This window comes from Kogia breviceps, chromosome 3, assembly GCF_026419965.1.
Source record: "Kogia breviceps isolate mKogBre1 chromosome 3, mKogBre1 haplotype 1, whole genome shotgun sequence".
NCBI classification, from domain to species: Eukaryota; Metazoa; Chordata; class Mammalia; order Artiodactyla; family Physeteridae; genus Kogia; species Kogia breviceps.
Window position 1 is genome coordinate 183,707,260 of NC_081312.1, and position 25,843 is coordinate 183,733,102.

Here is a 25,843-nt window from a genome sequence, read left to right on the forward strand (position 1 = left end):
ATGTAAATTAAGAATGGCATCACAAATGGCAACTACCATCGAATTAAAGATGTACTTTATCAGGGGCTTCCCTGGTGGCGCAGTGGTCGAGAATCCGCCTGCCGATGCGGGGGACGCGGGTTCGTGCCCGGGTCCGGGAAGATCTCACGTGCCGCGGAGCGGCCAGGCCCGTGAGCCGTGGCCGTTGCGCCTGCGCGTCCGGAGCCTGCGCTCCGCAATGGGAGAGGCCACAGCAGTGAGAGGCCCGCGTACCGCAAAAAAAAAAAAAAAAAAAAGATGTACTTTACCAAAATAAGCAATTTACAGCAGAGCGTTCTTACAAGGGAACCCTGAATAAAACAATAATCTGGCTAAGATAAGAATTCAGAATTATATTTGTAATTAATCTGTCAGGCTGCTATGTCTGCTCTTCTCGTGCTGGTACAAAGACGAACACGGAAGTGTGCACGTAACTAACTACTTAATTTAAGTCAAATAACTTATGCAGTGGATGCACTTATGACCTGTATTAACATGTATCATCAGGATGTGAGGGAGTTTTGCGAAATACTAATATTCAATGTCTCCTTAAGCTTTATTTTATATTGATGTCTTATTTCTCATGTAAATGTACACTTTTCCTTATGAGAATTAAGTTTCTCTGTGCTTTAGTTCTTACAACTTTCCTATGAAATCAATCAGCTTGGTATTATTCCCATTTCACAGATGTGGGCCTAAGCCACCACCGCCATGTGCTAGAGACTGGGGCAAAGACCATGATTTACCTTCAAACAGCTTCATTTTCATGAATCAGAATCAGTTGGACAGGGCTTCCCTGGCAGCACAGTGGTTAAGAATCCGCCTGCCAACGCAGGAGACACGGGTTCCATCCCTGGTCCGGGAAGATCCCACATGCTGCAGAGCAACGAAGCCCGTGCGCCACAACCGCTGAGCCTGCGCTCTAGAGCCCGCGAGCCACAACTACTGAGCCCACGTGCCACAACTACTGAAGCCCTCACGCCTGGAGCCCGTGCTCCGCAACAAGAGAAGCCACGGCAATGAGAAGCCCACGCACCGCAACGAAGAGCAGCCCCCACTCGCCGCAACTAGAGAAAGCCCGCGTGCAGCAAGAAAGACCCAACGCAGCTAAAAAAAAAAAAAACTAGAATCTTCTTCATTTGGTAAAGCCTTACTCCCTTTCTAGGCTTAATTCAGAAACCAGCTCTTCTCTGAAACAGACTCCACTGAAATCGACTCAATGACTCCGGCCTCTGTTCCCCATAGCTTTCGCGAAAACACTGGGCACACACCCCCTTTCGTCGTTCACAACACGCACGTGTTTCCTCCTGCACGAGTTAGTCTTGTGGGATCTCAGGTCCCCGGGCAGGGATCGAACCCGTGCCGACTGCGGTGGCAGCGCGGAGTCTTAACCACTGGACCGCCAGGGAGGCCCCCAGGACTTAGTCATTTTTATCTCCCTCTCGCAGAGCCTGGGAAGCAGCTGTTCAACCACCTTAGCAAAGTAAATTGTATGAGTGGCCGCCACAGACAAGACAACAGGTGAGCAGAATTGTAGGTATTCCTGCCCTTGAAGGAAGTCCTGTCAGCGGGAGAGGAAAAGGCTTAAGAGTGAGAGAGGAAGTTAATATATATTAAAGGGTGATTTTTAAATGTAGATAAAGGAGGAAAAGGATCGGCCTAAATCCAACCAGGACACCAGCACAGCTCAAGACACAAGTCAATGTAATTAGAGGCATAAGGCGTTCATTCCTGCATAACCACGGGTTTCTTGCTTAATTACAGAGTTTTCTTACACGCCCTCTTTAAGACGGGAAGAAAGGTGGGAACGATATTACGGATGACAGAGGCTCCTGCCAGAGAAAGAATTCCATTGGATACTGGCCGTTCGGCTGTTCTCTTCAGAAAGAGTCTTCAAGACAGCCTGCCTTTCTATTATGTCTGGTGAAGGTGGGAAGGGCTGTTAAAAATATCCACGAGGAGATATTTATGGAGTCCCTACCTCATGCTAAATACTTGCGGAAAGTTCTCCCAGATGATCAGATTCTCCTAATACGAGTTACAGATCACGGTCCCCATTTTACAGGAAGAGAACTGAAGATCAGAACAATGAAATGAGCTGCGGAGATCGCAAACCTAGTGCCAGGGCTTTGATCCAACCAGATTTCGGGCCTCTTCCTACGACCCCCTACAACCCCCTCTTTCGGTGTTTGGACCGCTGACGCTCACCCGCTGCACTGTGTGAACGTGGCTCCCGTTTAAAGACATCTGGTTTAGGCTATTTCACACCTGCTGAATTGCAATCTGAGGATTCCTTTCACGTGAAGCTGGAGGATTTGTCTGTACTCCTTGGGCATCTCATGGAAACCGCGCTTAGGTAACGTGTTGTCGTAGTAGTGATGGCTCACAGGTGCGTTCTCTCCAGTTTTCGAGAAGGGCCAGAATCCATAGAGCTTCACGTTCTCACACAGTTCAGCTGCCACACTTGTGATCATCAAGCCGGAGGACAGGCGATACTCGGTCACACCTTTAGTCCTCCAGAAGAGGGCAAGGTTTCTCAGGTACTTGGGATGGAAAAATAAAACTCTTTGTCTCGCTTTAGACTCCTTCAGCGTGTCGTACACCTTAAAAGAGGCCGCAGTGTTGGCCCTGAAGGAAAACGCTGGCACAAGGACGAATGCATCTCCATAGGTTGCAATGTCCTCCAGAAACACTGCCTTCTTTTCCTTTAAGTTCCCATATCTGCCAAATTTTTAAAACATCATGATTTTAACAGTCATCGTCAAAGGAGCAGTTTTGGTAACATGAGGCCGAAGTCACCACTGGCCAAGAAACAGAACCATTTCTATCACTGTATGTAAAAGAGACAAACTGCAGACTCAGAGAAAACTCACGTTAAGTAAAGCCTCTTGTAAATATCGGGGGGGGTGAGGTCTTCATTTCTCTTTCTTGGCATATCTAGGCTTTCATTTCTACCTTCTTATGGGGCAATACCCTTACTGGACATACATGTTTTATATTATTTTGTCTTCCAACTCAGTGATTTTTTCCTAAGGTTGCTATTTAGTGATGAATTACCTTCCAAATGTATAATGCTGAAATGTCTTCTCAAACATAAAACACTCTTAAAATATCTGTACATTAAAAAAACTCATTGAGCTGTACATTTGTATATACATGTTATTATAAAATAACAGTTTCCTTTAGAAAGCCTAAAATGTCTATATGCATACACACACACACACACACACACGCATCTTAAATTTCCTCCATGGATTGTGATAGCTCTATGTGTTTAATTTAAATAATACCTCAGTAAATATACTGGTGCGCATGACTGCGTGTGTTTAGAAAATAAGCCTTGGGGAGACAGGTACAATATTTTATATTCTCTTAAGCCATACTAGAACTATTTGAGGGGTGTATTCTACTAATAACAATTATTAGTCACTTCGGATGAAAACAGTTGAATAAAACTATATATGGGATTTTTAATTAAACAGCCAACATTTTGTAGTAGTTACATTGTGGAAAATAAAATACAGGAATTACTTCTTAGTGATAAACTGCCTGAAGTGAAAACTTGATTTTGCCAGGTTCTCCTAAGGGTTACTCTCTGAAGCTTCTAAACAGACTAAGTTTTTTCGAGAAAGCGCTATCAAGACAAGAGTCACACTAAAATTCTGAAAGGAAATCTAAAAAAGGAACTTCAGTATTGTTTAAAAAGTTCTCATTGGATTAGCAACATTCAGCTTATGCCATTAGAAGTACAACTGGACATACCTCTTATGAGCCACAACCTAAATTACCAATATACTCTTCTAGATTTTCCTAAGAAGCCTTTCCAGCTGTATTAGAAGTCAGTCTCAGCAACAAGATCAGTGCTCAGACTGAGAAACAGGTTAAATAATGAGAAAAATGTTCCTGAACAGTTATGTAATTTGAGGCACTTACCTTAGTCTGATGATACTGGGGTTCAGAGTCACCAGGTTGGTTTTAGAGCCAACATCATTGGTAAGATTTCCTGTGGTTGGGGGGAGGTTACACCTGAAATTTGGAAGGAAAACCATTCTCAAAATATAACTTGTGAAAAAAAAAAGGACATCCACCCACGTCCACACATATACATGTGACCATTCTCATCTTATTGGAGAAAATTATTGCTGTTAAGAGGAGCCTCAGAATTCATCTGATTTCCATCGAAGACCATTTAATAAGTACCGAACTCTTAGCTGGCATTTCAATATTGGATAAAATAAATGAATCTGATGAATGCTTTCAGTATTATGTAAGACCTTTATAAGTAACAAAACTAGAAATGACAATTACACCTTGCCTAGCTTTTGAAGAGTTCCTGATCCTTTTATTAAAATTATTATTTATATTAATTAGATTCCCACGGAGGTATGATCACCAATTTACAGATTTTAAAAGTTGAGGCATTGCAACTAAGGTTATAGCGTCTGCCAGAAGCAAAGGCTATATAAAAAAAAATCAAAATTTCCTGATTCCCATATGGACTGTTTTTCCACCAAATTAAGCCGTTAATAAATAAAGCCTTAATGTTCTTATAATGATGTTTTCATATTGATGTTCTCATCCTCTTTTGAGTACTATTTTGCTTTTAAATTGGAAAACAAATTAAGAATTGTAATTTTGAGTAAGTATACTCTTGTCACACAGAAAAGAGAAAGTATCATTTACAGTATTTCAAGTAGACATTTCTTTAAAGCTATACATACATAGGGAGTATCTCTGAGGAAGGCTGTTTAAACTTGATGTGTTCTGTAAGATGAGGTTGAAATATTCTACTCCATGCTCTATGAAATATATGAGTAAATGAAACATGTACTTCTCTCACTGACAGAAAAAGATACATCAGAAAACAAACATGGCACCTTGGGAAAAATAAATATTAATTTAGATAAGAGGCCACAGAAATGTCTTCATTAGTGGGCTTCTTGTAACAAATCTACTTTCTAGAACAGTCTCATATTCTTTTGAAGACTCAAAGATGATTTCCAATATGGTATCATTGGACACCCCTAGGGGAAATATTGGGTATTGTCTATGCTCAGTACAGTAAAGCCTCTCAGCACCTATTTTTGCTCCTTACACACTTAAGTGACAGCTCCCAATCTTCTGAAATGATCATCAGCTTCCAGATGGTTTTTATAAACTATGAAACATGTACGACCAAAATAGACATAGGCTTAAAAATTAAATAAATTTTAATGACACCAACCACATACAGCCACAATTTGACCTTTCAGTTTGGAAGGCTAACTTCAAAAGGAACTCTATATTCAGAAAAATAGCTGGCACCAACAAATGCAGAATCTAGAAATATACGCATTTATTTTAGAGTCACAAATTAAGTAGCTGCTTTTTTGTTTTTTGGGTTTTTTTTTTCCTGCTTGTTAAACCTAAACTTGTATTTCTTATATCTGCTATAAAGTAAAATGGATGTTTAGGCGTAATATTCACCCCAGATGTTTGGGGAATTTTCAGTCTATAAAAAAGTCTATATTACAAGAAGAATTATTTATCTTCCTTATGGTTTTTCCGTACTGAGAACTTTAACAAAATGGCTAAATCATGCAGGTATTTGCCATTTTCACATTCAATAATGGCTGGGCTGCAGGTCTGTTGTTCTGCCATTATCTTCAGCATAAAATTCTAAATGAGATTAAAGTGAGGGGGGAGTTACTGATTCAGAATCCTGTTTCTTTTTCATGTGTTAAAATGGGCAGCATTAAATCAATAAAGATCAAAGGATCTCCTCTGATGTATGCAATCGGTGCTCCTGAAACAGGAAGAAACGGATTTCAACTGACTTTATAAAAAGGTGCATTTCAGCTGAGGATTTCAACTGACTTTATAAAAAGGTGCATTTCAACTGAAATCCACCCTCACAGGGATGAATGCTCTTTTTTTTTTTTTTTTTTTTTTTTGCGGTATGCGGGCCTCTCACTGCTGTGGCCTCTCCCGTTGCGGAGCACAGGCTCCAGACGCGCAGGCCCAGCGGCCATGGCTCACGGGCTTAGTTGCTCCGCGGCACGTGGGATCTTCCCGGACCAGGGCACGAACCCGTGTCTCCTGCATCGGCAGGCGGATTCTCAACCACTGCGCCACCAGGGAAGCCCGGGATGAATGCTCTTTTCATCATATTCTGAAAGTGGAGATGCTCTGTGCCTTGTCTTAGTAGTTCAGACACACAGAGAAACCACTTTTGTTTCTGCTTTGGCAAGCTAGCTTGTACTGAGATACAAACACTTTAAAAGATCAGAATTTAGAAGCTGCACATTTTTTAAAAATTTCAGGCCGGAAACCTAAATAAACAACAATGTTGTGTGGCTATATAGTATCTAAGTCAGCATTTTCACAAGTATTACCTGAGAACAAAGTGTTCTTGAAATGCTCTGTTTAAAAAAAAAAAAAAAAAAAAAAGTATCCTTAGTATACTGAAGGCTCTGACAAGTCCTGCAGTGGAGACCCTCTTTGACTATAATTTCACGCAGGGTTTCTGAAAAGTTAAGTGACCACAGCAACTTTCAGAGGAACTCATGATCTATCTAACACTTTTGGAAACACACTAGATAAATTGCAGGCTTAAGCAACAGAGTTCAAAGGTCAAAATCCACACAGAGTATCTTTAGCCTATTCATTTAAAGTATCCAGCTGATCTTGGATGTCAAAGAAACCAACCTGACAGAGCTTACCTAAAAACAAAGTCGGATTTATCGATCTCGGCTCCGCAGAGAGACTGATTCAGAATCCCCCCATTTCCGACCACCGCACACCGATTGTAAGGGTACCCCACAAAAGGCTGAGTCTATCAGGAGAAAGGGGAAAACTGCCATAAGATAGCTTTAGTTTTAGAACCATAAACATCATCAGCTTAATTCAAGTAGCTTAATGTTTACACACGCCAAGGAAAGAAAAAGAACAGGAGGCAATACCACAGTACGCTAATCAACTTATGACATCATAAAAAAATCCCGTAAACCTGTTTCATTTCTCTTGAGAGGAATATATAGCATATCATAGACAAACATAATGTAATAATACAAAATATAATACACTTGTTCTTAAAATGTACTTCAACGTATTTTACATCACATAATTAAGTAAATAAATTGAGGATGGCAAAATCCCACATGGGCCTTTCCAACAAACAGGACCATTTTCAGCCAAAAACAGAACAGAAAGCAATTCCAAAGTAGCACTGAATTCTCTATTCTTGGCCAGAAAATTAATAGATAATTTAGTGAAAGTTCTCTGTGCTTCTTAAATAGTTAGACCTTCCAGCTCCGTGATGACAGGAGATTTAGGCCTGTGAACTCTGTAAATGATCAGCCACGGCGCTTCAGGGGGGCCCGGTAACTCTGCGCTGACTAGTTTCAATTTCATTTCTAAGGCCGGAATCACTTCTGTTTCCTCCAAGGACCCAACTGGCCGACCCCCCAAAACTTCCCACTTTTACCAAATCCTCCGCGGTCTGAAACATAACTTTTCAATCTGACAGTGTGCTTTGCCTTCGCTGGTCACTTTTCCGGAAGTAAGGATGTGACCGTATAACCTGCGGCAAGGGGGTCAGATCAGAGTTCCGCGAGGATGAGGTCCTGATTCACCCGCTTTGTCTCCAGAATGTGAGTGCAGGTCCTCAGGGGCAGAGAGTATGTTTATTACTTGCCATTTCCCCCGTCTTCTACTGCAGACCTCGCCCAGAGGATCAGTGCTTCTCGATGGGTGACGACGGGCCCATTGGCCACCTGGGTGCAACCCCCAGCGCCCTGCTGGAAGCCAGCGGTACCAGCTTTGGGGCACCAACTGGTAAATAAATATTCAGGAATTTTGTCAGCCGACTGTGAAACCACTGGTAAGTTACAATCGCCACGATGGGGCTATTTACCCTGCTACGAATCAGGGCGCCCTCCCGCCCCGTGTACCGGCCCCGCTGGCAACGCCCCGGGACCAGTGCGGTTCTGAGCTGCCCAGCGGCTCCGGAATCACCCTGACTCCCGCGTGCTCCTGCATCTGCAGTGGGAGATGCCAATCGAGTGACGAGAACTCTCGTTCAGCACGTCTGCGTTTGTCCATAAAAATGAAACATCATGTTGCGCTTCTGGAGCGAGAAGCACTTTCCCGGGTCGTAACTTGTTAACACGTGGAATCCATCCAACAACCTTGTGGGCATTTTACAGACGGGAACACGGAGGCATGAGTTTCAGGCAAGGGCTAGAAAGCAGCAGAGCTGGGATTCAAACCCAGGCAGCCCGGTTCAGAGTCCATGGTCTCAACCACGACACATTATACAGGTGCTGTCTGTCATTCAAGGGGTGAAAGGTTAACTGAAGGATGTGCCTTATTGCCCTGCACAGATGTGACGCCCAGCCTGGCTCTTTAACGAACGGTTCCCACAGACCCTGGGCTATTTCAAATCACTGAACTCCTAGCGCGAGATGTTTTCAGACCGTGTTTACTAACCGATACCACAGTAAATTCTGAATTTTACAGACAGGGCGGAGCGCAAATAGGCTCTTTACGGTACAACAGAAAAGATTACTGAGGGGAACATATCTCCAATTAAGCACTCAAAATAATGAACGTCTTTCTCTGGTTTCTTGGTCAACTGGGAGGAAAAAAAACCCATCTGCTTTGGTATCTTACGTTCAGTAAGAGTTCAAATAAATGACAATTTCAGCGTTCCTTAAAATAAGGCTCCTAAGAAAACGCAAATCTGGGCGACTCGACTGCCTGCTTGTTGCTCACGCTGGTTGAAAACCAGCTTCGTTGTTCTCCTTTCAAGTAACTCAGCAAAGCTTTGGAGTAAGTGACTTCACAACATTGCATCCAAGGCATCGATTGCGATCTGCTGTGTGCCCCATAAAACAAAGCAGGGTTGGGGTGTGGGAAGCAACCTCGGATGCTGTGTCTGTGGAAGGGGTTGTTGAAGAAACACAGAGAAGTGACCTCGCTTTGCAGCTGTTACTGTATTAACTTCAGAGTTTCCTCCCCCTAGTTTTAAAAGGTCCGTATTCATTTGGGAAATGGATGCTGTTGTTAATTGCATGCAGAATTATCAAGCCTATGCTAAGTTATTCTTTTCAAGGTGCCAACCAGAAGCAAAAGAATACCTGCAGCTCCTCTGTTCTGATCAGCCTAAAGCAAGGAGAACACTAGCAAAAATGGCAAGGTTTCATGAAAGACTTGCTCTCTGTGCAACGCCCCGAGGTCTTCCGTGGTAAGGGATATCGATAATCTTCAGTTGCTATCTTTTCAGCTATTGGTAATTTCAGTGCATCATGAGGGGGTTTTCAGAATGCTGTGTGAGTTTTTTTGTTTTTGTTTTTTTTTTTCGGTACTTGGGCCTCTCACTGTGGTGGCCTCTCCCCGTTGCGGAGTACAGGCTCCAGACGCGCAGGCGCAGCGGCCATGGCTCACGGGCCCAGCCGCTCCGCGGCACGTAGGATCCTCCCGGACCGGGGCACGAACCCGCGTCCCCTGCATCGGCAGGCGGGCTCCCAACCACTGATCCACCAGGGAAGCCCTGTGTGAGTTATTTTTTTTTGGTCCCCCTTTCCCTTTCGGAAAATGTGCAATATTTTTTCTCTAACATTTTGTATTGATTTTTTTGTTCATTCCCAGAAAATTATACTTACTTTGAATTGTAATATTTAAAAAAAAACCACTGGAACAACTTACATGACAATAAAATAGTTGAAACAAGTCAAAGGTCCAGCAAAATGGAATTAATTGTAAGAACTGAATATTCTACAGTTGGTAAACTGCATCTATAAAGCGATCCCGTTTTGACCACTGACTTGGCCTAATTGCTTTTCATCAAATCATGAAAAGATGCCCGAGAGCATAGTTCATCAGCAGTGGGATATTTTCAGGAGAAAAATTCCCCCCAAGTTTGGATTTATATTGTAATGATACAGTATCATTACTCATTAGTTTAAATAACGAATATGTAATGAATGCATCTGTGCACTGGGGAATGTTCTAGGAGCTTGGGATACATAAGAGCACAGTAGATAAAGATCCCTGTCTTGCGGAGGTTATGTTTACGGACCGCAGATTCTTATGCATTTACTTCCCAAAGGTTAGCCACATAAACCTACAGTTCTTTGTGAAGGAATTGATTTAGTCACTGAAACTGACAACTGGAGGACCCTTACTGCAGGTGAAAAATGGGTCATGTTCCCAAGCCCTGGTAATCACTATGCAAAAAGCCCAAGTACCTCATCTCATTCAAGGATGAGTCATGAAGACTCAAGGGCTGGAAGAGCTTATCATTTAAGATATAAATACCATTCCCCGCAGAGCCACAAGTACTCAAAACTGCCTTCTGAAAACGGACTGCCATACGTATCTTACACAACACAACAGAGGGTGGCATTTTAATGAATTAACTGCTCCATTCTTATATCTTAATCTGAGCCAACATTCACCTTAAACGGTGACACAAACCACAAGAAATTCTCACTCACCACTGGCAACATATCAAAAATGTTCTCTCTGATTTGGATTTCGCTTTCACTTTCCACCTCGTAACTCAAGTTGGTCCCGACGGGAGTGTTATTTTGAGAAACAATGAGGTTTTGAACTGCATCACAACACGAAGCAAGCTTCACTCTGCGAAGGACAAGGATAAAAGTGAGTCAAGGAAGAAGATTAAGAAACCCAAACTAGAGACGACGATGGAAATCGCAGAAGAGGATTTTGCCATACTGACTTTCAGAGAGAAGATACCTCACTCGCAAAGATGACACTTTTATCTCATTCCATTCTAACTGTCCCTGGATGGTGCAATAGTGCTGTGGTAGGATTAAATAGCAAAGAATATTAACGTACTTACACTCAGGTAGGGACCGAGTCACCCACGGGAAGGAAATGCTGATCATATAATGGTTTAAATACAAAGACTTCTTTCTCATGATAATGTTGTCACAACAAAGAGAAAATGGCAGAATACCCTCTAATTATTTTATTAAACAGTACAGAAACTACATTAAGACCGGTGTCACAAATCATCACCAAGGCAATATGTAGTCATTTATTATGAGACAAGTTCAATGAAAAGAAGCATCATTCAATACAGTGATTTTTTTTTTTAGCTTCACTGAGGTGTAATTCACAAATACGTACGGGGAATTCCCTGGCGGTCCAGTGGTTAGGACTCTGTGCTTCCTAACAGGGGGTCTGGGGTTCGATCCCTGGTCGGGGAACTAAGATCCCACGAGCCTCGCGGTGCGGGCAAAAAAAAAAAAATATTCACAAATACAAATTGTTTATGTTCATGGTTTAACATGCATACATACTGTGCATTGGCTAATCAACATGTCCATCACCTCGCAGTTATCTTTTTTCTTTTTCTTCTTTTTTTTATAGTAAGAATACTTGAGATTTACCCCCTTAGCCAATTTCAAGTATGCAATACAGTACTGCTAACCGTAACTACACTGCTTAACTTTAACAGACTGAATTTTTAAACGACGTGAATTTAAAGTTGCCGTTCTTTACAGAAAGCCCAGAAAAATGCAATTTAGTACTGAGCTATATTTCGAAACTATTCCTGTGGAGTGAAACCATATTGTCAGAATGCAGACCCAGAAGGGTCCTGCCAGGGGTTGTTGGAACTGGCCCCCAACCTCTGGAAGGTGAATCCAGAACCACTCAGAATTTATATCTTGCTTATGTAATTCTCCGGGGATGTAGACTCCATAGCGGCTCTTGATAATTATTCCACAGTTTAATCAACCTTGAAGTCAAGAGACTCTTTGATTTGCACAACTGAACTCTCTTCACTTAAATCCACCTCCCTGGTTAGTTTTTCATAGAATCTCTCCATAAAAAACACTTCATGTAATTGAAAATGGTAATCGTCGAGCAAAACTTGAACCTTTTCAATTATGAAGCATTTAAAGAATTTCCTCTTCTCTCAGATTTTCTCCATTAGACCAGTTTTTTCATTAATGTCACCTTGTTCATCTTTAAACTTTTACTAATTTCTCCATTTTACTTAAAAATATATATGAAAGTTGGATCCCACCATAGCACAAGGAACAGTCCTGACTATTCAGCAGACAGAACTGACTGTGGTCAGTACTAATACCCGGAATTCCTAACTGGTCCTTTCCCATCGCATATTTTCTTTTATTGGTTTTTGGTCCTGAAGGGTATACTTTTATACATGTTCCTACTGAATTTGGTTCTTTTGAAAGAATATAACGCTCTAATCTGTCACAGTCATTTTGAATTATATTCCAGTCTTCCTGGCCAGTAATTCTCAGGGTATGAAAAGTCAGTGCTGTGATATTATTTGTACCCTAAAAATCAAGATTTTCAAATTAGTTCGTATCAGTTAGCTGATATTATTAAAATAGTACATTCTTACTTGAATTCTATCACCTGCTTATTATTTCTCTTTGTATTTCAGAACCTACCATTTCTAATAGCTCATGGAGACCAGACCAACAAAAGAAAGAATTGAAAATGAAATGATGTGTAGTCAAAAATATGATACTAAGTATTTGTAATTATAAATTTAATTTCATAACAATTCATGTGACATACAGCAAACTCAGAAATCCTTATGTGTTTATAATTTTAGATGTCTCTTTTATGCAGCATGCTGAGAAAGGCAATGGAATAGATTCTCATTTACCTTTTACAAGTAACTTAATTTCTCTAAGGATATTTGGTGCTTGAAAGAATATTGCATCCCACAAAAAAACCACTAAGCAGGGCTTCCCTGGTGGCGCAGGGGTTAAGAATCCGCCTGCCAATGCAGGGGACACGGATTCAAGCCCTGGTCCAGAAGGATCCCACATGCCACAGAGCAACAAAGCCCGTGCGCCACAACTACTGAGCCTGCGCTCTACAGCCCGCGAGCCACAACTACTGAAGCCCGCGTGCCACAACTACTGAAGCCTGTGTGCCACAGCTACTGAGCCCATGTGCCACAACTACTGAAGCCCGCGCGCCTAGAGCCCGTGCTCCGCAACAAGAGAAGCCACTGCAATGAGAAGCCCGCGCACCGCAATGAAGAGCAGCCCCCACTTGCTGCAACTAGAGAAAGCCTGTGTGAGCAACGAAGACCCAACGCAGCCAAAAATAAATAAATAAAATTTTAGAAATGCAATTAAAAAAAACCTCTAAGCAAAGTACCCTTTGTGGGTTTTTAAATTGTTTTTTTTGGGGGGAGTTCCCTGGTGGTCTAGTGGGTCGGATTTGGCACTTTCACTGCTGTGGCCCCGGGTTCAGTCCCTGGGCAGGGAACTGAGATCCTGTAAGCTGTGCAGTGTGGCCAAAATTCAAAAAAAAAATTTTTTTTTCTGAAATTATTTTCAATTATTATATAATAAAATTTTCAAACCCTCAGGAAAGTTGAAAGAATTAGACAATGAGCATTTGAATAATGACCAGCTAGACTCTACAAGTAATTTTTTACTATATTTGCCTTGTTGTGTATTAATCCATCAATCCATTTTTGTTGTTATAGTTACTGCAATTCAACATAAATTACAGGTATCAGTACATCTCACCCCTAAATACTTTAGCACGTTTACCATTATTTTGTATTTTGGGGTAGAATTTACATACAATAAAATTTCAAGTGCATTCAATGAGTTTTGAGAAGTGCATATACCCCTGTAACCCAATCCCCTGTCAAGATACAGAATATTGCCAACCCCACTAGATAATTCCCTCAAATTCCTTCCCAGTCCACCTCCAGCCCTCCCCCACCTCCAGGCAACCACTTTTGTGATTATTTTTTACCAAACATTAGTATTGCCTGTTCCAGAATACATAAATCTATATAAATATAAGTCTATATAAATCACATTAACGCAACATTGTAAATCAGCTATACTCCAATAAAAATGTTTTTAAAAATTTAATTTTTTAAAAGAGAATCATATTGTATATACGCTTTTGTGTAAGGCTTCTTGCACTTGGCATAAAGGTTTTTGCAATTCATGTATGTTGCCATGTATGTCAGTAATTTATCCCTTTTTATTGCTAGAGTAGTGTTGCACTGTCTGAATGTACCAGAATTGATTTAGCCATCCCCCCTGCACTTTTAAAGAAATCACTATCAAAAATCAATGTTAAATACTTAATCACTCCTAATAACATCCCAGGAAAAACATCGGAATAATTATCCAAAATGTCATTTCTGCAGCCTATGTTGGGTCACTGACTAATGGGACATTTTAAGCCTTTACAGTTAGTGGCAGAATTATAAATTTATGCTCTTTGTCATTTCCCAGTTCATCTGCATGGTACAGATCCCCATAACAGCCAGTGTTAGTATAGAGCTGAGATGCTTAGAACAAACAAAACAAAATGGAATTTTATTTCTATTATTCCATTTCCCATCATCCTTAAAGACAGAGTCAATTCTAATCCTTGGTGACCACAAAGTCAACTAGATGTGCTCACGATAATGGGCACGGCAATTTCCCCCTTCTTGTGTAAAAAGAGCAGGAGACATTAAGAAATGAAGGACACTTGGCATTCACTAGATGTGACAGTGAATTTCACCTGTCAAGTGAGCCAAGTCCATGCCCAGAGAGCTGGTCAAACTATTTCTGGAGGTGTCTGTGAGGATGTTTCAGGGAGGATTAGCATTTGACTTGGTAGATGGAGTCACAAAGCTCACCCTTTCCGATGCATAGTAAATATCCAACCAGATCAGCGTTCACAAACCTCACCCTGGTAAAGCACTGTACACTCTCCAGAGCATTTTCACACCTGTTATGACATCTGATGCCCACAACGAGCAGGGAGATAGAAAATATAATGATTCCCATTTTCTTTCTTTATTTTTTAAAGTAGTCAGTAGTCTTATTTATTTATTTTTGGCTGCGTTGGGTCTGTTGCTGTGCGCGGGGGCTTTCTCTAGTTGCGGCGAGCGGGGGCTACTCTTCGTTGCGGTGCGCGGGCTTCTCATGGCGGTGGCTTCTCTTGTTGCAGAGCACGGGGTCTAGGCGCGCGGGCTTCAGTAGTTGTGGCTCGCGGGCTCAGCAGTTGTGGCTCGCGGGCTCAGCAGTTGTGGCTCACGAGCTCTAGAGCGCAGGCCCAGCAGTTGTGGCGCAAGGGCTTAGCTGCTCCACGGCATGTGGGATCTTCCCAGACCAGGGCTCGAACCCGTTTTCCCCTGCGTTGGCAGGCGGATTCTTAGCCACTGCGCCACCAGGGAAGCCCCCATTCCCGTTTTAGAGATGAGAAAACTGGAGTTGAGAGAGTTTACGGGTTAGAACCAAGGCGCCCCTCCATCTTATGTCTCTTGACATTCACTTCCTTGCGGTTTACACTAGAGTATCTCGGGTGGGTAATGCTGTCACTTGAGCTTCTTCCTTTGGGGTGCTTTCCATAATGGCACCAAACAACACAGCAGTTCCCAAAACAATGCTGGTAGCACCCCATTGACAGCTTGTCCAGACGTACCTCAAAGGCTGCAAAAAATTTTACATGTGAGTATTCCAAACCCTCTATATAACTGAGACATTCAAGGGTCTTATTTTACATGGAGGGTTACACGATTCCCGATGGATGGGATCAAGGTTGTCACGTGGTCCAGACCATGTGTCCTAGGATTTAATGGAAAAGAACCCCCTGGTTTAATGATGATCTAACCCTTGCTGTGTCACACCTTCAGCAACTTCCTCTTTGCAATCCAGTTCCAAAAGGAAATCTAGTCCCTTCCACCCCCACCCCCCCAGAAAAGAATGGGGACTCTCTGTACTGCATTGATTTCCCGAACTAGAAAGAGTTCACATTCTTTCAAAAGCCGCTTAACTCTCCAGAAGTAGGTGGGAGTGAAGTGAGAGTGGCATGGACATATATACACCACCGAACGTAAGATACCTGGCTGGTGGGAAGCAGCCGCATAGCACAGGGAGATCAGCTCGGTCCTTGGCAATGACCTAGAGGGGTGGGATAGGGAGGAGGGGAGGGAGGAGATATAGGGACACGTGTATGCATATGACTGATTTGTTTTGCTGGGCAACAGAAACTAACACAGTATCGTGAAGCAATTATACTCCAGTAAAGATCTATTTTTTTTAAAAAAAGTAGGTTGGTCCTGGGAGAATCTGGCTTAATACTTTTAGCCTTCATCTATAAAGACAGAATCTGAAAATGTCCAAAGTCATCTTTGCATCACAGTTGGTCTAATGAAATACTTGTGAGAGAGATTTTTGTTCAGACTGTAGAAATTCGTTTTTCTTTGCCACCCTCGGTGCTGAGTGCTTCCTTGGTTTTTATCTTTGCTTTTTTGTTTTTGTTTTGTTCCTTTCCTTTCTGATTCAAGTCCCAGGTCAAAATTCTCCTTCAGTTCTAAGCGGGATGCTTCCTGGATTTCCATGAAATGGTAAGGACGGCTTAAGGCCTGCAGTGCACAAGACACCGCAGGACACTCTGAATACTAACTCCCAGCCCAGGGCTCACAGGCCTCTCTTCTGTTTATCAAACTCCCGAGACTCCCTAATGAGTCTGGGGCAGTCAGGGTGAGGCAAAGGCTAAAGGCACTTTCCAAGTATTAATAAAGAGCTGCCTTTCTTCTGGCATCCATTCCCTAAGATTCGAATGAGGCTCCTAGGAAAAGGGGTTTTAAAACATACGCACCTGCACAAATTCAAAGGACTTACTTTACCCTCCTGTGTTTTCTAACGTGGCCACATTTCTCTTCTGTCACCAAAGTCACAGCATACCTGGACCCAGCAATACACCAATCCCCTCTCTTCTGTCCCCGCCCCACATTACATCATTTACTGATGGACCAATCATAACAATATCAAGTATTTAGTGCCTTCTGGCTACGTGCGAAATATTTTACATATATTGTCTCGGTTATAGGTGATACAGTAACCCTACAGAATAGGCTCCATTGATCTCCATCTTCCAACTGAGGACAATTCAGGGGCCTGTAAAAGGTCAGCGGGTCACACATCACACAAGGATCCGCTCACCCACTCATTCACTGATGCAGCCGTACGTATTTATTTAGCATGTAGGCAGGCACTGAGCACTGTGCCACCCACACACGGGTGAATAAAATAAGCACTGTCTCTGCCTTTGTGCTGTGCATGATCTTTTTTTTTTTTTTTTTTTATCTTTTTTGCGGTACGCGGGCCTCTCACTGCTGTGGCCTCTCCCGTTGCGGAGCACAGGCTCCGGACGCGCAGGCGCAGCGGCCACGGCTCACGGGCCCAGCCGCTCCGCGGCACGTGGGATCCTCCTGGACCGGGGCACGAACCCGTGTCCCCTGCATCGGCAGGCGGATTCTCAACCACTGCGCCACCAGGGAAGCCCTGTGTATGATCTTAACGGGTAAAATGTCCTTGTTTGAGTCACCCTAGCCCACTACCCAAAAGATTTTTAGAGAATCTACAAGTTCAAAATTGAAAGCACGCTCACAAAACACAAGAGGGTGCAGTGGACTCAAAGGGTCTTTTCTGTTGTGTAGGTGTTGATGTCACGTCACGTACAAGACCCCGGCCCAGCCTCCGTACACAGCCATCACGCCCCAGCGACCACACTGGACTCTGTGTGAGTCCGTGTGTTGGCGTGTGGGCCTGTGTGTGCAGCTCTGCGGTGCCGGGGCTGGGGGAAGGGAGGAGAGGAAGAAGAATTTGGTGGTGGAAGTTGAGAATAAGTCATCCCTGGTCATAAGCCATTTAAGGAGTAAGATTCCCAGGTTTTAAACTGACTTGGTATAACTCAGCAGTGAGCGCCGGCTTACTAAAAAACCCCGCCGCGAACTGAACAATATAAGTAAAAGAATCGTGACCTGGGAGGAGAGGGGAGAGATACCTTCTACTCTTTGATGCTCAAGCCACACTCACTGCACTTGGGTCTGGTGTAGAAACTCTGCTTCGAAAGGCACCTTGAGAAACCAGGGCCTGTCTGGATGGGAGAAGAAGAGATTCGGAGGAATTCAACAGCTCTCTTCAAATACCATACGGACTTGGGAGGAATCAGATTTGTGTAACTTCAAGACACCAAAAGCATAGACCAAACTACGACTCAGCCCGTAGTTACCCAACACCCACTGAGTCATGGCCACATGACTACAACTTATAAATTCTTAAACGCAAACAGGAGGAAAGGGCTTCCCTGGTGGCGCAGCGGTTGAGGGTCTGCCTGCCGATGAGGGGGACGCGGGTTCGCGCCCCGGTCCGGGAAGATCCCACGTGCCGCGGAGCGGCTGGGCCCGTGAGCCGTGGCCGCTGAGCCTGCGCGTCCGGAGCCTGTGCTCCGCAACGGGAGAGGCCACAGCAGTGAGAGGCCCGCGTACCGCAGAGACAGACACCAAACGTGACTGGTACTTCAATGTAATTTCAACATGATCCAGACAGACATCAGAAGAGGCTGTGCTAAGCGCACAGAGGAAGGGCACTTGAACTAGCCCGGGGGCAAGGCGAAGGCTCCAAGAAGGTGTTAGTACATGCCCAGCACATAGGGGTCACGGGATAAATATGTGTTCAGTGAATGAAGAAACCCATGTCTGGGGCAAGTCACTGGACAGTAAGGGAAGGAAACCAGAGGCAGGAAGGCCAACTGCTGTTGGAGTTCACCTAGTTAAAGACTGAAAGGGTCCACAGTAAGCAAGTGATCTGAGGGTGCAAAGGGTGGGGTGGGGGAGATGTGAGACCTACTGAGATCTACTGAGTAGGTGAAAGAACAAAGCGAAGAGATCAGAGTAAGGCTGCTGGGAGACAGAACCATGACCCCGTCACACGATGCTCTTTTCGGTCTCCCCCTAAGCCTCGACATTCCCCAGTGGAATTCACTCGTTTCACAGCTATTCATCGAGAACACCCTGTGTTTCAGGCACCGTGCTAGACCCTGGGGACAGCTCAAGGAATAAAAGAGACTCTGTTCCTGCTGTCATCTGAAACTTGAGGCAGCACAGAAGTAGAAACCGGAAGAAGCTTTCCGGGCAAAGCAATAAAGGTGAACAGTTGCTTACCTCTGTTCAATAGGGGGATCTTTTTTGTATTAAGTGTCACTGAATTGCAAGGAGAGTCTGTCCTCAGAAGGTTGTATAAGCAAAGGACAGTGTAACGCCCCCTCTGGAGAGCAAGGAAAAGATCGTATTCCTAAGCTTCTAAAGTCCTGAAAAAGAATGGAAAGCTATTTAATCAATGCAGGCAATATTTTTCAATTTTCAGTTTTCCTATGACAGGTGGTTGCAGAAGAGAGGGAGCCAGGTTAATGAGAAAGAGGAAACTAAAGCCACAAAAAACCAAGGGAAAAAGAGAAAGACATGGCCAGAGCATGAGACCAAGAAGGGAGAGAAAGGAGACAGACACACACACACACACACACACACGAAATCCGCGGAAAGCGGAGGAGAGGAAGACAGAAAGCGAGAGACAGTCACGTGCCAACGACGGGAACATCAAGACCCGTAAGGACCCAGAGGGCCATGTGAACAGTCACGTGATCACGCAGAAACCTGGGTTCACACAGACAGCACGTTCGATAGAAAAGGGGTCAGAATGCCACAAGACAGAGGCCCAGACAGGAACATAAAAAGCAAAACATGAGTCTGTGGCTCAAGAATATTCACGTGTAAATGATAGTAAATATGTGCCCACTACGTCCCAGCCGTTCTTTTTTCTGGGGGCGGGGCTTCTATTTCTTAGATTTTTCTTGGAGTAAATTGAGTTGAAAGTAAAGTAAATTGAGTAAAAAGTTGATTTACAATGTTGCGTTAGTTTCAGGTGTACAGCAAAGTGAATCAGTTATACATATACATGTATCCACTCTTTTTTAGATCTCTTCCCATATAGGCCATTACAGACTATTGAGTAGACTTCCCTGTGCTATACTGTAGGTCCTTGTTGCCTATCTCTTTTATGTATAGCAGCGTGTATATGTCAATCCCAATCTCCCAATCTATCCCTTCCCCCCCCGTAACCATAAAATTATTTTCTACATCTGTGACTCTATTTCTGTCCCAGACATTCTTTGAAGCACTTTACATAGTAACTTATAAAATCTTCATCAAGGTGCCATGAGGCGAACACTATTATCATCACTACTTTTTATTCTTATTTTTCAGATGTGGAAGCTGAGACGCAGAGAGGCTAAGCTACTTGCCTGAGGTCACACAGCTGGTAACTGGTGACTGAGATCTGAACCTAAGTCTTAATGTCTGTGTGCCTTATTCTCTCTTTAAATGTCACCTTATTATACACAAATAAACCATAACAGAGACACACAGAGGGAATAAAGCCACCGACACAGCCCACACAGCCACTGTCACAAGACATGTAGATAAATTCCATGACCTTCATGGGAATATACATCTCAAGATGTTTTGTAAACTGTGATTAAATATTTTTAAACTGTGCTGAACTTCCACAACTATGCAAAAAACAGTGAAACAGCATCCAAATCCCTTCCTCAGGGGCAAACCCAGCTGGATACAGGTTAAAGCACTGAGGGTTGGGAACTGGGGTTCGTGGAGTCAGGGCCAAGGTCAAAATTTCTGCCCAGGCAACAGACTGCTTAGGGCTGGGAACCAAAACAGAACTGCTAAGACAATGGCAGGGTCTGACACTACAGAGGACAGATATGAACAGCCACCACCAAGAGGGTAGAGTCAGGAATCAACTTTAGTGACGTGGAACAGTGTTTAGGGTAAACTGAAGATTTCATTCATTTGCATGTATGTTTGTTCAGCAAAGCAAGCTCTTAGTACTGTTCTCAGTACCAGGATATAACAGAAAAAAGAGTAAATGGCCACGAAGAGCTTGTAATCTAGTGGGAGAGAGATGACAGCAAACACTCACAGCACTGTAACATCAGTCCTGCACTGTGACGAGGGCAGCAGAGGGTCAGGAGCTGGGAGAGGCCAAGCGAGGCCAGGCCTGCCGCGGACCACCGAGGCCACCGAGGCCAGGCCTGCCGCGGACCACCGAGGCCACCGAGGCCAGGCCTGCCGCGGACCACCAAGGCCACCGAGGCCAGGCCTGCCGCGGACCACCAAGGCCACTGAGGCCAGGCCTGCCACGGACCACCGAGACCACTGAGGCCAGGCCTGTCGCGGACCACCGAGGCCACTGAGGCCACTGAGGCCAGGCCTGTCGTGGACCACCGAGGCCACCGAGGCCAGGCCTGTTGCGGACCACCGAGGCCACTGAGGCCACCGAGGCCAGGCCTGTCATGGACCACCGAGGCCACTGAGGCCACCGAGGCCACCGAGGCCAGGCCTGCCGCGGACCACCGAGACCACCGAGGCCAGGCCTGTCGTGGACCACCGAGGCCACCGAGGCCACCGAGGCCAGGCTCCTTCTGTGCTAGGGATGGGAGTAGCCGTCCTGCACAGATGGAGGGACAGGTAGGGGGCCGGTTCTGACCACGATCATTTCACGAGCCTGACTCGCGTGGGCAAACGGGCCGCAAGTGCTTCCAGCAGAGTCACCGCAGCTGCTCACCTCTCAGGCTCTCTTCCAGGTCAGCCCCCATGGCTCACTGAGGAATTCGCCATCTTCTGCTTTTCTGGCTACAGCCCCAAGCTCAGCTTCCGTTTCTGCCTGGCCTCTGGGACCTGGGCACTTGTCTTCTTGCTTTTGGCCTCTGGTTTCCCTCCACATCCTGACTTTTCATCTCTGCCCTCAGGCTTTGCCCAATAGATACGGCATCCTATGCTGAACCTGCCAGGGTGGGGTTAGGGTTAGGGTTACGGTTAGGGTTTTGTCCCCACTGAGGGGCTAAGTAATCTGGGGAAGGAACGGGATGCAGAACTGTGTGCACGGCCTAGAATGAGGCTGGTTAATTTTCAGAACACTCGAAGTCATTCCTTGTTGGACCTCTGAAGCGCGTTGCCAACGCGATCTGAGCAGCCGTCTTGAAAGGGCGGGACAAGCCCCAGACAGTTCCTGTAAAGGTGAGTCCTTTTCTACTGCAGATGATGTACAGGAAGACAGCAACCTACTATTCTGAGTAAAATATTCATTGTAAGCTAGGAAAGTGATAGTAAACTGGCAATAATAATAGTGATCCAGTATTGAGACTTTAACATACAACGGACTCTGTACTGAACATTCTATGTATTGAAAATTCATAAAAACTCATGAAAGAAGGAATTTACTCATGTTTATCAAACTGATAAAGAGACTGGCCGGGGGAAGTGACTTAACCTAATAAGAACGATAATGATGCTATAAATAACCAACTGCCCAGGTGCCTCTTGTCCAGGGCAAAATGGTCCCTAGTGGGAACTCAGCATCCCTAGGGAGATCCAATATAACATAAAATCAATGACTGTGGAAAACAAACCAAAGGTCAATAAAATAAGACACATGAAGCCAATGTGAAGCTGAGCCTATGTTCTGAGCCCAGAAACCTGAGTATACTTTCCAACTCCTGGTTCCTATACTGAGCCCTGACTCATGTTAGAACCATCTAGAAAGATTCTTGGTTCTTCCTGATGAAAATGTTTTCCCATCGATATTTTGCACTCTATAGAATACATGGATCACAGGTAGCCAGGGCTGTAAATTAATCCTCCCCACAAAACTCCAACCCATACTTGTGACCAGTGTTATGACGGAGGATCTCATCACAGGACAGCAGCAATGACTTCATCAGGGTGTTGCGGGAAGGCCTTCCTGAACAAGAGATGATGGATGTAGGATCTGAAAGGTTAGCGCACAGGAACAGGAGCATATGGGGGCAGAAGGGACAGAGCTGTCAAGCCTCTGGGGCTGAAGCAAGTATCAGACATATGATGAGACAGAAGACCAACGCCACGGAGCAAAAAGAGCCAGGCGGAGTGTGGTGTGAGGTGAGGCCGGAAGGTAGTGGCCAGGAAATACAGGGCCCTAAGGGAGTTTAAGTCTCAGTTTTGGATGTACCCCCCTGGCCTTGCAAAACAACACCACCACCCAGCGGATTCCAAACAGGTTGGGGCAGGGGTAGGCTTGGTGGGAGTGAGTTGTGACCACCCGTCATCACCCAATTTCCATCTGAAAAAACCCATCCAAAGGAGACATAGTACATATATACGGTGGAATACTACTCGGGCATAAAAAAGAATGAAATCATGCCATTTTGCAGCCACATGGATGGACCTAGAGATGATCATACTAAGTGAAGCAAGTCAGAAAGAGAAAGACAAATACCATATGATATCACTCACATGTGGAATCTAATTTTTAAAAAATGATACAAATGAACTTATTTACGAAACAGACTCACAGATTTCAAAAACAAACATACGCTTACCAAAGGGGAAAGGTGGTGGGGAGGGATAAATTAGGAGCTTGGGACTAACATATACACACTACTCTATATAAAATAGATAACCAGCAAAAAGGACCTACTGTAGAGCACAGGGAACTCTACTGACTATTCTGGAATAACCTACGTGGGTAAAGAATCTGAAAAAGAATGAATATATGCCTAACTGAATCATTCTGCTGTACAACCAAAAGTAACACGACACTGTAAATCAACCATACTCCAATAAAATTTTATGAACAAGCCATCCAGCTCTCGCACAGAGAAGGGAGGAGAAGGGTACCAGCGTGATGGATGAAGACCATTGTGAAGGTCACTGCAGAAATCCAAAGGAGAAACAGTGACGAAGCAGACAGAGTCCCCCCAGCCACAGTCAGTCATGGAGTGTCTCCTATGCACCAGCAAAGACTCCCATGTTCTAGAGAGACATTTCTAAAGTACAAACAGGACTCGAGGCTGGATTGATATGGGGATGGGGAGGAAGGAGCTAAAATAACAAATGGGGCAACACAGAAAACCAAGGGTGAGAATCTTTCAAGGAGCGAGGAATGGTTCATAGTTTCCAAATCCTGGTAAGAGGTGAGAGCTCAAGCAAAATGGGAAGCGAAGATTTAGCATGTGGGGTCACTGCTGACATAGGTGAAATGTTGCCGTGAAAGATGTGGGTGGAAGACAGAGTGAGTATAGACAGCTCTTTCCAGGGTTCGGGTATGAAGTGGAGAAGGGTCCTTGGGTAAGAAGTGCAAATGAAAACTCAAATCAAGATGGCATGTGTCAAAATACCGTGACTTTAGAATCAACCGGCTCACAATGAATATGTGTCTCACGCTAAAAACATAGGTTGGTTTTGTTGTTGCTGTTTTTTCCTTCTTTATTTCTTGGCTGCGTGCGGCATGTGGGATCTTCGTTCGCCGACCAGGAATCCAACCCACGCCCCCTGCACTGGAAGCGCGGAGTCAACCACTGGACCGCCAGGGAAGTCCAAAAAATAGGCTGCTTTGAAGAATACAACGATCTAAGAATTCCAGTGGTTCGCAGGGATTCAAAAGGCATGAAAACAGTCTGTTTCAGCCCCAACAGATCAGGAGAATTAAGGGCTTCAGATAGACACTACCTCTTCTAGCAATACGCCTAGGCGTAAATTGAAACAGAACCACCCGTGAGGCTGAACTAGCCTCCCAGACCACTGGGAGAAATTCCAGCAACCCAGAGTGGATCTGTTATTAGTTTGTGGGATTATCAGGCTGGCATCACACTGAAAGGTAGGATGGGAGAATTGACAGCCATCCCTGATTCAGGTTAATGCGTGATACTAATCACATAGAATCTTACTTTCAAATTCTTGGCTCTCTCACAAAATTAGGAAGGCAGAATGGCCTAGACATTTAGAATTAGAAACGCAGACATTGGTGGCTGTCCTTAACGAATCCAGTTCGATACAGAATGGGAGGCGTGGCATTCAGAAAAGCCACCCACTCATTATTCACATGGTAACGTGAATCAGTTCGTCCCATGGCAGGGGCGGTCTGGCACAGAGAAAGTGGAGTTTTGAGGACAGATGAGGGAGAAAACATTTGGGAACGTGGAAACTTGACATCCCATCGTGTCTCTGGACCCTGAGGCATCACACTGAGAAGCAAGAGAGAAATGAGGAAGGAACTGGGATAATTTAGAGAAGATCAAAAAGGCGGGGTGGGGCTTCCCTGGTGGCGCAGTGGTTGGGAGTCCGCCTGCCGATGCAGGGGACGCGGGTTCGTGCCCCGGTCCGGGAGGATCCCACGTGCCGCGGAGCGGCTGGGCCCGTGACCCAGAGTTGGATGCTCAGTACGTTTTGAAATATACAATAAATGGACAGTTTCACAATTTTAGCTTTACCTCCACCCCCTCAAAGTTCTGCTTCATAACCCGGCAGCCCTAGGAAAATCCAAGAGGGTATGTGATTCCCTGTTCAATATGGGATTCACACAAGTTTCAGGTTAAGGAAGAGAATGAATAAAGACCAAATTCCATCCGCATCTCAGACGACTGAGCTTTTCCCTTATCTGTGTACACTGATATTTTGACGTTTATGAAAGATCAGCTCATCTAATTGAGTAGAATATTAGTAAACCGAGGTAAATAAAATATGAAAGACTATGACTGTCAAAGCAAAGGACAGGAACTCCACTGAAATGTTAACTCAGAAGTGAAGGAGATAATGTTGAAACACTGGAGAAAGATCTCTACGTATACAGGGACACTGCACCAGTGTTTAAACAATGTAATGTACCCTGGAAGATACCCCAAGCCATGTAGCAAGAGGCAGAGGGCTTGAAAGGCAGGGTGGTCTAGAAGAAGACTTCTCCGACCTAGAGCATAAAGCAATGAGGTTAATACTGAGTACAAGTTGGGAGATACGTTTTTGAAATCAAATTTGGAAGATCAGTGAATCCCATGTAGTTTGATGCATTTTTATGGCGAAGTTTACATTCTGAAGACTAAGACAGGAACTAGTCCCTAAATGTACAGAGCCAGTTTCTATTATTAAATACAGCAGGTGTACTGACGTGGTGTGGTTTTTGTTGCTTTTCTA

At 44.3% G+C, this 25,843-nt stretch overlaps 1 protein-coding gene across 1 annotated transcript in view; it reads right to left on the reverse strand.

The window, feature by feature from the left end:
* Window positions 1–313: 313 nt before the first annotated feature.
* Window positions 314–25,843, reverse strand: part of ST8SIA6 (ST8 alpha-N-acetyl-neuraminide alpha-2,8-sialyltransferase 6) — a 127,962-nt gene continuing 102,432 nt past the window's right edge. Inside the window, exons 5-8 of the mRNA XM_059056123.2 lie at window positions 10,497–10,641; window positions 6,720–6,832; window positions 3,952–4,044; window positions 314–2,739 (exon numbers count right to left, since the gene is read on the reverse strand). Of these exons, the coding sequence (XP_058912106.1) occupies window positions 2,271–2,739; window positions 3,952–4,044; window positions 6,720–6,832; window positions 10,497–10,641 (820 nt within the window). The 3' untranslated portion in view covers window positions 314–2,270. The remainder of the gene's footprint in view (window positions 2,740–3,951; window positions 4,045–6,719; window positions 6,833–10,496; window positions 10,642–25,843) is intronic.